The following is a 14,194-nucleotide window of genomic DNA, read 5'->3' as shown; positions in this document are numbered from 1 at the left end:
GCAAGACCAGGGATTGAACCCGCATCCTCATGGATACCAGCTGGGTTCTTAACACACTGAGCCACGACAGGAACTCTGAGACTCTTTTTTTAAATAGAGAAATAAAAGGCCAAAAATGCTTCTCAGATACATGTTGATTAAAATCTGAGGAAGCATCGCTATAAATATGGGGCTGATGTATTTTCAGTATAGAACCTACCAGCTACTTATTTATTAAACACTAATAACATTATGTGATGTATACATGCCCTGAAGTATTCTTTTCTAATACAGATATTCCTTAATATAAACACATTCCTGTAGTATAATTTAAATCTTTCCATTAACTTGCCCTACACAATTAGAAATATATATCTACAGAAAATATTAGCCAAGTAAATAAGAAAGCATAGTGAGGTATATACCAAATTCTCCGTAAACTTAAAAAATCAACTAAAACATTACTGAGTTTCTGAAAGATAACCAAAATAGAAGGGCATCAGAATCTTCATCTAGGAAGTTACCCTGGATACTTACAATCTCAGCAGGAACATATAAGTAAATGCTTCTCACATACAGACGGCCAAAAAACACCCGAAAAGATGCTCAACATCACCAACTATTAGAGAAATGCAAATCAAAACTACTATGAGGTACAGCCTCACACCAGCTGGAATAGGCATCATCAAAAAGTCTACAAACACTAAATTCTGCAGAGGGTGACGAGAAAAGGGAACCCTATTACAGTGGTGGTAAGAATGAAAATTGGTACAACCACTAAGGAAAACAGTATACAGCTTCCTAAAAAAACTAAAAATAGAACAACCATACGATCCAGCAATCCCAGTCCTGGGCATATATACTGAGAAAACCATGATTTGAAAAGATATATACACCCCAGTGTTCATAGCAGCACTATCTGCAACAGCAGCCTAAATATCCATTGACAGAGGAATGGATAACGAAGATGAGGTAGAGAGATACAATGGACTTTTACTCAACTATAAAAAAGAATGAAATAATGGATGGACCTAGGCATTACCATACTAAGTGAAGTTAGTCAGACAGTGAAAGATAAACAACATATGATATCATTTATATGTGGAATCTAAAAAAAGGCTACAAATGAATTTATTTGCAGAACAGAAACAAACTCACAGACTTTGAAAACAAACTTAGAGTTACCAAAGAGGACAGGCTGGGGGGAGGAATGGACTGGGGCTTTGGGTTTGGCATATGCACACTGTGGTATATGGAATGACTGACCAACAGGAACCTGCTCCACAGGACAGGGAACTCTACCCAATATTCTGTGGGGAAAGAATGAAAAAGAAGGTATGTGTGTGTATATATAACTGAATCACTCTGTTGTACAGAAGAAACTATCACAACATTGTAAATCAACTATACTTCAATAAAACTTTAGAAAATGGTAGGAAAAAATTACTAAGGAGTTCCTGCTATGGCACAGCTGGTTAAGGATTTGGTGTTGCCACAGCTGTGGTATAAGTGGCAGCTGTGGCTCAGATTCAATTCCTGGCCTGGGAACTTTCACATGCCACAGGTGCAGCCAAAAAAGAGGAAAAAATTACAAAAATTGCAAAAATATGACTAAAATCATGATGTTGGTAAAAGGCTACATATAATGGCGATTTACAGGCTTCTTTGATAGAGAGAAACTGTGGTAACCGTCCCCAGTGCCTCACTCTTTGGAAATGTCTATGTCCTTCAAACTGCCTCTTTATTCTTCGTGTAATTTGGTGCTATTATTTTATACTGGGTAAAGGGGATCAACTGTATAGCGACAGATGAAAACTAAACTTTTGGTGGTAAGTACATACAGAAGTCAAAATATAATGTTCACATGAAGCACAGAGAACATTATAAACAGCATTACCTCATTTTAAAAACTTCCTAACAGTATAGTGTAATGAAGCAGGATATAATGACGCCAACCTTAGGGTCATCTCTGTCATACATCTTTGGGCCGCTTCCTCACCTCCATTCACAGCTGGGAAAACCACATGTTCTAGTTCAGTCTTGCTAGTTTAGGACTTTAGCCAAGCAGTGCATCTTCCCAAGATTATACAAGACTACTAGATGATTTCAAAACCCACATATCCATACAACCATGCCAAATTAATTTATTGATATAACAATCTGCTTACAGGGCTGCTAAATATTGAGACTATAGCTTTCGATTTTGTATCAGAAGGCTGTTTTGTCAAACTCTAAAAACATACTTCCACATCTTACTAGAAGAAAAGCCTCCCCAGTCCCTACTCCCAAAGACTATATTTGTTTGCTTTGGGGACAGTGGCAGTGCTGAAGCCATGGATGGAGTAGTTTCTGCTGGAAGCAACAGAAGATTCTGAAGCCAAAGGAGTGGGCAAAGCTCTAAACTGAGCAGAAGTGCCAAAACACAAAATGTGGAATCCAAAAACCCGTCAAATCCAAGTAAACCAAAGACAGGTAATGAAACGCCAAAGTCAGGAACTTGGTACCAGAGAGAAGAAAGCAAGCGCTGATGAGGCAGTGATAGAATAAGAGTTGGTGGGCGGTGGACTCCTGGGTGATTTCTTAGAATATCTACTCTATTAGGATTTGCAGTTTGTTTTTGTGGATCAACTAGGACATTGTCATAGATGGTCCAGCCCATCTAAGAGACCAATGACAATTAGAGCGTCTCTGAGGTGGGAAGTATTTCCCACTGTGTTGACCAATACCCATCCCAGCATACTGATTACTGGAGTTAAGATGACATCAAGGGTTGTTGGTTACTTTTCACCGAGTATAATCCAAAACTAGGATATGTACTAGGGAATCATTTTCCTCTGGAAATTTACTTTATTTATTAATAGATTGGCAGTGCCTTAGTTCAGGCTTCTATAATAGAATACCATAGGCTGGGTGGCTTATTAACCACAGAAATTTATATCTTACAGTTCTGGAGCCTGAGAAGTACAAGACAGATTTAGCATCTTGTGAGGCCTCACTTCCTGGTTCAAAACCAGCCACCTTCTTACTATATCCTCACATTGCATAATGGGGAAGAGAGTTCCCGGGGGGGTCTCTTTAAGGGTACTAGTCTCATTCATGAGGGCTCTACCATCCACGACCTAATCACCTACCCAACACTAATACCATCACCTCTTAATAGCACCTTAATACCTACTTCCTAATACAATCACACTGAAGATTAGGATTTCAACATATGAATGGGGGGGCGGGCACAAACATTCAGTCTATTGCAGGCTGTAAGCTGATAAAAGGGGATAACATGTTCTAATTTGGTATTGGAGTCCACCACAACCAAGCAACATGGGTGTGAGAGTGGGACGAGTCTAAGACAAACAAATGATACGACAATGGTATTTCAGGGCACTGGGGATTAACGTGAATCTTGTCTGTCTAGACCTGCATTTATTGTGCCGGCATATAACTTGAGGCCTGGTGTACCGTAGGTTGTTAGATTCCCATATCACCAGAAATAGGGCATTCTTTTTCACAGAACTAGAACAAATAATCCTAAAATGTATATGGAACCACAAAAGACCCAGAATTGCCAAAGGAACCCTGAGAAAAAAAAACAAAGCTGGAGCTATAACCCTTCTACACTACACTACAAAGCTACAGTAATCAAAACAGCATGATACCGACATAAAAAAAGAAACATGGATCAATGGAACAGAATAGAGAGCCCAGAAATACACCCACACACATACAATCAGTTAATCTTCAACAAGAGAGGCAAGACTGTGCAATGGAAAAAAGACAGAGTCTTTAACAAATGGTGTTGCTAGAGCTGGACAGTTACATGTAAATCAGCAAAATTAGAACATTCCTTCGCACTATATTCAAAAATAACCCTCAAAGTGGTTTAAAGGCCTAGATGTAAGACATGACACCATAAAACTAGAAGAAAACATAGGCAAAACATTCTCTCTCATAAATCATAGCAACATTTTCTTAGATCAGTCTCTCAATGTAAAAGAACTAAAAGCAAAAATAAAAAAATAAGACCTTATCAAATTCAAAAACTTTTGCACAGCAAAGGAAATCATCGTCAAATTGAAAAGACACATACAAACTGGGAGAAAATACTGGCAAATAATGAGACCCCCAGGGGTTAATAACCAAAACATACAAAGAGCTTATAAATTTATTATCCAAAAAATGGAGAGGTTTGCTTTAAAGGGGCATTGCAGGCCTTCCTTAGAACTTCAAGGGCCACCCTGATATCAAGGTAATGCTGGGGCTCTGAAGTTTGGACTCCCCTAAATCCGGGGAGTCATTCTGCCAGTGCCTCTGCATTCCATATTCTTGGAGACCATGTCTGCATGACAGAGTATGTCCCGCCTCATTAGATTGCTCCTGGCTGCAACAATGGTCTTTGGCAGAGTCTGTCAGGACTGTGAAGGTTCTGATGTCCTCTAGAATGTTGGCTTGCACGTCAGTGCGTTTGCTCAGTGGTTGAGCTGAGCCATAAGCAGAGAATGTGGAGGTCAAATCCTTTTAAGGAGGGTTCATCAACTGCACGTCTAGCTTTTTCTGAGCTTGGAGAGGAAAAGCAGCACTGGAACTGAGAGCTTGGACTCTACTGTCAGACACACCAGATTTGATCTAGACTCTATAACTCACTAGGCATGTAACCTTGGACATGCAACTTACCCTGTTATGAATGGGGATAAAAGTAAACTCACAGAGTTGTTATGACTAAATGTGATAATATGTGTGAAGTGCTTAGCAGGGTGCTTACATGAGGTAAATGCTTGATAAATCATGACTATTACTATTTTTCTGGTTTATTCTGAGTAGCTCTAAATGACAAAAATTGGGCTCATCTAAATAGGAGCCCGGCCCCCTAAACTGGTTGTCCCCATGTTTCAAAGGAGCTCCTGTCCCCAGGGTGGTTGTTCCTAGACAGAACCAGCTTAAGAAGTTACATATGATTTCTCCTGTATCAGAATCTGCCCCCAAACACACACACACACGCAATATTTCAAGCACTTGTTTCAAAGGTGTAGCATTCGTTAGCATGACAGTAAAGCAAAAGCTAGACAGAAGAAAGGACTTGATGAGCAGTAAGTTGCAGCCAGAAATCAGACACACTCTGCTTCCTTACCTAGGTTTGACTATTTGGGTGGCCAGAGTGGAAAATGGGGGATGTATTTCCAGCTGTACCTTGTGAACTCCAGGATCTGTTGGATATCTGGGACGGGAATACCTGGTCTGCCACAAAGCAGTTTGCCTTGGTTTGACAGATGATGGGAACTGCTAAACTTCAGACTTTCAAAAGTGTTCCTCACAGCTGGCCTAGGTAGTCTATAGATATTCCTCTGTCAGATCAAGGGCTCATGGGAGCCAAGTCTGCAAGTACAAGAGGACACTCTCCAAAGAAAAGCCACTGCCATCCAGAAAGGCGTGCAGGAGCCCTTTCATTAGCCATTCCAGAGCAACGGGAACAGTGTCCAGGCCAAATGACACTGCTGCACACTGGGATTGTTTAAGGAACCTCCGGAAGGCTGCCTTCTGGTCTTGCTCTTAGATGCACCATCTCAGCAAGTTGCACCATCCAGGGAGTCCTGCTTTTTGAAAACTTGTACACGGCAGAGTTCGTCTTTGAGGTTAAAGGGGTTAGTGGACTTGCTCAACAGTTCTGAATCAGAGATTGTCTTGAGGCTGTGGCAGACCGGACTAGATGAGCTGTCCATTTTCCTGAGGCAGAGGCAGAGGTGCTGATGAACTCCACACTGCTTCACATCGCTGTGGTTACAGGGGACCTCAGGCGCAGGCTCAGCCAGCAAGCACTCTTGCTTTGGAGGTATGCAGGCCCCAGGCAGCAGTTTTACTCCTAATTTTAGAGACGCTCCTCCGCTTTCTGTGGGAAATGCCTGCTGGTAGATGGCACACTTGTTTGGAATTCAAAAAGTGGGCAGGTAGTGCTCTAGGGATTGGAGGCCTGCAAGCAGAATTCTCAACAGTCATTGAAAGTGAGATGCAAAATGTAGGTTATCCAGGCAATGGCTAAATCATTGCTATCCAGCTCGAAAAGGCCAAGAACAAGAAGAAATCCCCATCACTGTGTGCCAGAAAGTACCTGACAAGTGGCCTGACCACAGTCAAGTTGGTGGCACCATAACCAAGGACCAGAACTCTGCCCACATGCATGGAGCAGGTCTGGGTGTGTGGTGAAGAGCCAGGCCTGTGGGCTGTGGACTCGCTCTCCCAACTCCCTAAGGTCCCTGAGACCCTCCCACCTTGGCTCCCCAGGGACATGGAACACATCACCACTGAGAGTAGGGGCTGTGACACAGAGGGATGTGACGAGGCCCATCCAGTTTCCTCTCCAGGAGGGCCAGGCCAGCTTTCTGGAAGTGAGGTCAGCACCTCTTTGTCTGGACATCTGACAGTACAGAGTGGCTGACCTCTTTCAGCACAAGCAGGACAACCCGATTGCTGGAGAAGTGTGGCAAGAACTCCTCCCTCCACTCTGCTCAGGAGACCACCTCGGGGTCACCTTGAGAAGGTGTGGCAGTGCCCCAAGGTCTATCTAAAAACCTCCCACGAATCAGCTACTTGGGAAAGTGGAGCTGCCCGTGATAACTTTCAGGGAGCACCAGTAGAGGTACCTCCCTTATCGCATCCTTTTTCTTCTGCCTTCCTAACATTAGCCCCAATTTTCTTTTGGGCACTTCCTTCCCCCATCCCGTGTTCCATCTTGGTGAAATAGTACAAGGTGTGCTTCTTACCTTTAAGGAAGCTGGAGAGATCCTTGAAGTCTTCTCATCACCTCTGGCATATCCATGGGGTGGTCTGTGACTATAAGGTAGATTTTCTCCCTTACGGGGCATTTAAGAAGAATGTAAGGATGGTAAAAATGACTGGAGTTCTTTGGTGGCAGCAACTGGTGAAGCAATTCTTGCTTCTGAAATTTAAAACCATTTGATTCCATCTGTCCCTAGCCTGGTTCTTTTAAGACTTCCCTTAAATACCCTGAGCTCCCTAACATGCCTTCAATAGATTATCTTTTCACTTGTGGTTTGCAAGAATGGGTTTCTGTGGCTCACAACCGAACCACCCCAACTAGGTCTATGGTACCAACACCTCATTCTCCTTGTAGGGGCATCAGGCATAACTCTGACCTCGAAGACAGCCATTTACCCAATGGAGCTGACATGCTCTGTGGAGCAAGACTGCGGGTTCAGGGATCGGGGCTGCTGATTTATATAGAAAAGACCACTTATTCCTGAAAGTAGGAAATTAATTTTTTAAGTATTCTGAAATCCCACCAAAAGCCCCCAAATTTGCTAAAATTATCCAAGAATCTCTTAGGAAAGTGAAAGCATAGGGCTAGCTCTGCCCCAGCAAGTGGTAGTTGGAAGCGTGAGCCAAGAAGCCTAAGCTGTGGCTTTCAGTTGCGCTGTGAATAGAGTCACCTGTCCAGAGAATTTCATGTTTTCTTTCTCCAGAATTAAGGAGTCATCCAGTAGGCTTAGCATCCAAGCATTTTTGAAACCCATCCTACACACACTTTGATGATGTGTGGGCAAAGGCAGGCCTTACCATGGGTTGGGCTTAAAGAGGGCTGAGGGCTCTTAAGTCAGAGGGTTTCTGAGGATTAAGGAGCAGGCAGAGGCCTAAAATTCCAGGAGATAAATCCAAAGAAATATCAAACATGTGGAAGCAAAGCAGGTGCAGAAATCTTGTAGGTGTCTGGAGCCAGGGAGAGAGAAAGCAAAGGCAAGGGAGCCAGGAGCAGGGAGGCAGGAGGGACCCCTTGCTAAGTGATAGCCCAGAACGTCCATTTGTCATTTGCAACATATTTTTGTAGCTCAGTCCATCTCTAGTGCCTAGACAGATCCAGAGTCACAAACAGAACAGACAAACGAGGCAATAACAGCAAACAAAGAAGACTCTGAATGAATCTTCAGCAACACTGACCCCTGTAAAGGAAGCTATCTGAGCAATGGCCTGGAGGCCCATCACCGTTGTCAGACAATCCAGATACACGTTCGGCAAGCTGAAGGCTCTGATATCCATCAGCTCTGTGACCCTGGGGAATCTTACACCATTTGGGACCTTAATTTCATCTTCTGAGAAATGGGGATGATATTGTTTCCTCCATCTACTTTGCAGGGTTAAGGAGAAGACCAGATAAATCTTAAGAATGCCTGAAATAAGAAATCTGAAAATGCTGCCGAACCTAGAGCATTATCATGATCCTTCTAAATTGAAAAAATAATGCTTTTTATTTGCTACTCTTCTCTGCAGAATTCCAAGTCTTCAAAAAGCATTATTTCCTTGACAGAAACTGATACTTTTTATAGACTTCTGCTGGGAAATCAATTGCAGAGACTAGAAAAGCTTTGCACAAGCTATTTTTAATCTTGGAAATAAACTAATGCACCCATTCCCTACAGCCATCACTGTGATTTTTGAAGAGAAAATGCCCCTGACTTGTCTGTCATGGCTTTTCCGGAAGCTGCTGCAAAGGGAGTCCCTCCAATCAGGCCACACTGTCAGCTCAAAAGTGCAGAGATATCGGGGCTAAGTTCAGTGAGGGGAGCTGTGGTGAAGCCCAGCATCTGGCTGCTATTTGGATTTCATCCTGGAAGGGGGTTTAGTTCGGGTTTTGGATTTAGAACTCTCCTTCCTCTGTGAATCTGAAAAGACAAAAACAATTATTGTGGTAACAGTATCTTATACCCGTGTACTAAGAACTGTTGACTTTAGGAAGCTTTTCAGAAATTCTGTTCTAGATGAGTAACTCCAAGCTAAAACTATGTGCCCCAAATTTGACTCTATGTTGCTTACTGGGGTTGAGAATGCATTTTTCTCAAAGTTTAGATGTAGTCCGTTAGTGGTCCTGGAAAAGAGCACTATGTGGTCAAGGAGAGAAGGAGAAGAGCAAGAATATATCCTCCTTCCTTCCTGTACATTCCCCAAGCTTGGTGGGGAAGACATTCAAACAGAGCCAGTCTGCAGAATCCTCCCAAATCCAGCCCTGTACCTGGCCCCTCTCTGCAGTCTCCCATGTGCAGACTCTATAGCAGGAGGACCTCTGCTGGCAAGCCTGCTCTCCCCAGCGGCTCCACGACACCTGGAATCCTTCCGACTGGCAGCTGCCATCTCCCTCCCACATTTGGTCACTTTATTCACGCCCTCTCTGCCCCCACTCCTAACTACAGGCCTCACTGAGGTCAGAGACTGAGCCATACTCATCTTCGTAAACCCTCGTCTCCATTCACAGCTCAGAACACAGTGACTTAATAATTGCTAAAAATGACATGAAACATAAATAAACGTCTCCCTACTCCATCCACATCTTCTCTTTACTCAGCATTCACAAGGCTCCTTCCTTTACCATATGACTTTGCCTTCCTTCACTGCACAACTCTCAGGAGAGACGTGATCTTCCTATACTAACACATACAAATAGACCCATTTGAGTCTCAGATTGCTCCAGAGGTGTCTGCAGTTTTTAAAGGAGCTGCCTGCTAACCCTAAGGAATGTCTAACTTGTGGATTTTCTGGAGAAAGGTTCAGATCACCTGAATGGCACAGGGATGGCCTTGCTTAGCAGCCGGTTCCCCTAAGCTTTGCAAGGCTCTCCTTCTGAGCTCCCAGCAATGACTGTGATGGGGTGGTGGATCTGATGGGGAGAAGGGTAGCTATGTGCTTGTGTAGGTTGTTCTTTGTGTGTTGGGGCCTAACTGCACATAGTTAACTGCTACCTAAAATCATTAAAACTTTTTTTATTCTGGATTTAAACTAATCCTCAAGACTTTTATGGAAACAGACAAAACTAAAGTTATTCATTCCATGTTGAGATAATCCCTCCAGTTTAACATGTAAGCCTTTTGTGTGGTCTGTATATTTATTCTTCTGTAATCTGGGAAAGGTCTAGTTCTCAAATTATCAAGATAAAATTACACCATAGTATGAGAAGATAATTTTTTTTTTTTTTTTTTTTTTTTTTTTTTTTTTTTTTTTTTTTTTACTTTTCAGGGTCACACACGCAGCATATGGAGGTTCCCAGGCTAGGGGTCTAATCGGAGCTGTAGCCGCCGGCCTACCCACAGCCACAGCAATGCAGAATCTAAGCGCGTCTGCAACCTACACCAGATCCTTAACCCACTGCATCCTCATGGATTCTAGTCAGATTTATTAATTGCTGAGCTCCAGTCGTGGAATAATTTACCTCAACATGGAATGAGTGATTTTAGTTTTGTTCATTTCCATAAAAGTCTTGAGGATTAATTTATATCCAGAATAAATTAAAAAAAAAACCTTTAACCGCTAAGCCACGAAGAGAATTCCAGTAGTTTGAATTGATGAAAACTACCTCACATACAGTTGAACCTCAACCGAAAGGATTTTCACACCTGGAACAATTAATATTTCACCAGTTTAGAGTTTATAGGAGAGAAAACGGGCTCAGACGCTTCCTCCAGTATTGATAGGATACACTGCAGCTGTGGTGGGAGACCATGAGGGGCTGGGTAACTCAATGCCTTTGCTGGGAGCACAGGTGGAGATGGGGGGACAGAGAGAAACAAAGAGGGTATCTTCCCAGTACTATCCTGGCACTAGGAGTTGTCCTTGGAATAGACCACAGGTTATAGATGAAAGCAAACATTTTAAAATAGCCTACTGGAGTTCCCATTGTGGCGCAGTGGAAATGAATCTGACTAGGAACCATAAGATTTCGGGTTCAATCCCTGGCCTCGCTCAGTGGGTTAAGGACCCCGCATTGCCATGAGCTGTGGTGTAGGTCTCAGACAAGGCTCAGATCTCGAGTTGCTGTGGCTGTGGTGTAGGCCAGCAGCAACAGCTCTGATTAGACCTCTAGCCTGGGAACCCCCATATGCCTCGGGTGCGGCCCTAAAAACACAAAAATAAATAAATAAATAAATAAATAAATAAATAAATAAAATAGCCTCCAATATTGGGGATACTAAGAACTACCTGAAGGAGTTCCCATTGTGGCTCAGTAGGTTAAGAGCCCGACTAGTATCCATGAGGATGCAGGTTCTATCCCTGGCTTCGTTCAGTGAGTTAAGGATCCAGCGTTGCCATGAGCTGTGGTGTAGGTCACAGATGTGGCTCAGATTTGATCCCTAGCCTGGGAACTTCCATATACTGTGGGAGCAGCCCTAAAAAGAATAAGTGAATAATTTCTTGTAAAAAAGAACTATTTGAGGGCAGATTACAAATTAGAGATAAGAAAACAAAGAGCTGAACTGCTTTTCCTGTAGAATAAATTATTTTCATCACAGAAAATCTACTAAGTACCAAAAATTAAAGACAAAATTCCCCATAAACCTGCATCAACCAGAGGCAATCTTTAGCTACATTTGGGAATATTTTGTTCTGGTCTCTTCTCTGGCTTTAAAAAATTGTGTCATGTCCTGTTTCTTGCATTTGATTTTTTTTTTTTTTTTTGGTCTCTTTGCTATTTCTTTGGGCTGCTCCCACGGCATATGAGGGTTCCCAGGCTAGGGGTCGAATCGGAGCTGTAGCCACCAGCCTACGCCAGAGCCACAGCAACGCAGGATCCGAGCCGCGTCTGCAACCTACACCACAGCTCACGGCAACGCCGGATCGTTAACCCACTGAGCAAGGGCAGGGACCGAACCCGCAACCTCATGGTTCCTAGTCGGATACGTTAACCACTGCACCACAATGGGAACTCCCATTGCATTTGATATTTTAACATAAGAATTTTTCATGTCATTACAAACTTCCTGTAAATACCATGTTTATGGTTGTATAATATTCAGGTATTTCAATATGGCAAATTTTATTTTTTCTTCTTTTTTCTTCCATGATTGAAGAGATAGGTTGTTTCTATTTTTTCCTATCAGATACAGTGATACACTGAACATCTTTGTGCATTAATTTTTGTTTCTGTATTTAGAATTATTTCCTTTGGAGCTCCCATCATGGCGCAGTGGTTAACAAATCCGACTAGGAACCATGAAGTTTCCAGTTCTTTCCCTGGCCTTGCTCAGTGGGTTAACGATCCGGCGTTGCCGTGAGCTGTGGTGTAGGTTGCAGACGAGGCTCGGATCCCACATTGCTGTGGCTCTGGCGTAGGCCAATGGCTACAGCTCCGATTCAACCCCTAGCCTGGGAACCTCCATATGCCTTGGGAGCGGCCCTAGAAAAGGCAAAAAGACAAAACAAAACAAAACAAAACAAAAAAAGAATTATTTCCTTAGACTAGAGTCTCAAGAGTAAGATTATTAAATCAAAGTATATGTATATTTTTAAGGCATATCCATGTATACTCTCAAATTATTTTCTAAAAGAGTTGTATCTGCTTGTCTACCCACAGGTATTATCTGTAAAACTAACTACTTTACCTCTTCTGGCCAGTATTGTATTGTCTTTAGAAATCTTTGTCAGTTTTATAAGTAAATATTATATCTCTCATTTGTTTATTGTCTCCCACTGTTACTTATATGGTTTTCCTTTTTGTGAGCTGTCTCAACACAAAAATTATAGAATAATTATATTGATTATTCCTAAGAGAAGTACCTAAACCCTAACCCTAACCCTAACCCTAGAAGTACATTCCTAGGAGAAGTATAAACTAGTAGATTACTGCTAAAGATATTGATCCTTTTCTAAAATATTTATGACCCAATCAAGTTTTTGCTCATAAATACAATCTAAATAAAGCAAAATAAGAAAGCAATCCTCACCTTTCTTTGGAGACTTTGAGGCTCTTTCTCCTGGCCTTATCTCATCTTCTTCTTTTTCTTCTTCTCTTTCATTTTCTTCTTCTTCTCCTTCAGACTCCTTCTCTTTATACTTCATCCATACTTCCTCCAGTTCTTTCTCCAGTTCTTTATTTCGTATAAGCGTGTAATGAAGTTGTTCGTTTACATCATCGAACTTCTCCTCTGCTTCCCTGGCTCTGCTTTCAACCTCTCTGATGTGGACCAAGTCCGGAGAAACACAATAAAATGGAAAGGTCTGAAAAAGTATCTCTCATATCTAGAAACTCATCGTCTAAAAGAAGGCAATGGTCTTAGAAGAATGTATTGGAACAACAAAGATAAGGGGAGCATCAGCCTCAATGATTAGCCAAGAACTGGCGTAGAAGCCACTCTGAGAGTAACATCAGAGTTGCCGTCAAGGTGTGACTTAAGAACACAACCTATTTTTCATTTCTCAGTGAAATGCGACTTTGCGATATTTGGAATTCTCCATCAATAGCTAAGGAACCCCTTTTCAGTAGTTAACCTTGGCTTCTCTTTATGGATGTGACCCAACAAACTAAATCCAATAGTCTTCCTGCTTTTTCAGCACCTTCAAAACCAAATCTTACAATCAAGAAAACCAGTTTGGAGTGTGTTTCTCAACTGCTAGAGCACACGTTATATATCCATACATGCTCTCTTGGGGTTCTCAGTCATCTTAGCTCTACAGCTCTTCCTATTTTGGGGGGTTATGCAACCTCGTTTCTTGCACACAATAGTTTCTCCCAGTTTCCATTTATTTTTCTAGTTCCTCTCCTAGAAACATACTGAAGTGGATCACTTCTAACCCTCTATCCCCCACTTCACATAACACACACACACACACACACACACACACACACAACTTCCTCCATCTCCACGGAGGACATTTGTCTCTACTGGAGCAGCACAGTTTGTTGCCCCTAGCAGAAGATTTGAAGATACCCTTCCCACTAAACTAGCAGGAAAAAGGAAGCCAAAGGTAGGCCTATAAGTGCACCTTTCTCAGCCAGACCTCCTGGCCAGCAGTCTGTATCTTCTTACCATTGTGGTGTCTCAATACTTACAATATCTTCTCCTGCATGTGTTCAATGATAGCCATTACTTCAAGATATTCTGGGGCCAATGTACCTTGATCAGCTGATTCTCTCTGACAAAGGAAGTATGTACTTTGAATGAATTGAGAGTCCCCAAAGTAAATGGCCTTCTTCTTCAGAATACTCTGGACCAAGCCTTCTTTCCTCTTATTCATATTTATGTAGTAGATAATTAAATACACTCTTAAAACCAGAGAAGAATAGGGATTTCCTATGGCCAAAGAGCATACCAGCTGGCAAATTATTCATACTTGGGTGGATATAAATTTGATGAGAGTTGTAAAGAAGAAACAGGGAAAATAATGACAAAAAGAAATAGGGAAAGAAGAAAAGGTTTAAAAAATAAAGAGAAAGGTAAACATGTTT

General features: G+C 42.2%; 2 protein-coding genes across 10 annotated transcripts in view; both read right to left on the bottom strand.

The window, feature by feature from the left end:
• Window positions 1-6,907, bottom strand: part of TDRD5 (tudor domain containing 5) — a 126,589-nt gene extending 119,682 nt beyond the window's left edge. The window contains exons 1-2 of one of the 2 annotated variants that reach the window (XM_084977792.1): window positions 6,732-6,907; window positions 5,105-5,941 (exon numbers count right to left, since the gene is read on the bottom strand). The gene's annotated coding sequence lies outside the window, so the exon portion shown is untranslated. Of the gene's footprint in view, window positions 1-5,104; window positions 5,942-6,731 lie in introns of those variants that run through there. The other variant, XM_084977799.1, reaches the window with a different exon arrangement.
• Window positions 6,908-8,347: 1,440 nt separating this feature from the next.
• AXDND1 (axonemal dynein light chain domain containing 1) overlaps window positions 8,348-14,194 on the bottom strand; it is an 89,268-nt gene continuing 83,421 nt past the window's right edge. For all 8 annotated transcript variants that reach the window (XR_014816355.1, XM_084977805.1, XM_021063737.2 and 5 more), the window contains 3 exons: window positions 13,799-13,881; window positions 12,693-12,922; window positions 8,348-8,645 (listed from right to left, as the gene is read on the bottom strand). Coding sequence is in view for 7 of the 8 variants with exons in the window: in XM_084977805.1 (XP_084833931.1) it covers window positions 8,575-8,645; window positions 12,693-12,922; window positions 13,799-13,881 (384 nt within the window). In the remaining variant the exon portion in view is untranslated. The remainder of the gene's footprint in view (window positions 8,646-12,692; window positions 12,923-13,798; window positions 13,882-14,194) is intronic.

This window comes from Sus scrofa, chromosome 9, assembly GCF_054392235.1.
Source record: "Sus scrofa isolate SSC_HxYL_T2T_F1_AM1 chromosome 9, Sscrofa_HxYL_maternal_Yorkshire_Landrace_v2.0, whole genome shotgun sequence".
NCBI lineage: Eukaryota > Metazoa > Chordata > Mammalia > Artiodactyla > Suidae > Sus > Sus scrofa.
This window is presented reverse-complemented; position numbering and strand designations above follow the sequence as displayed.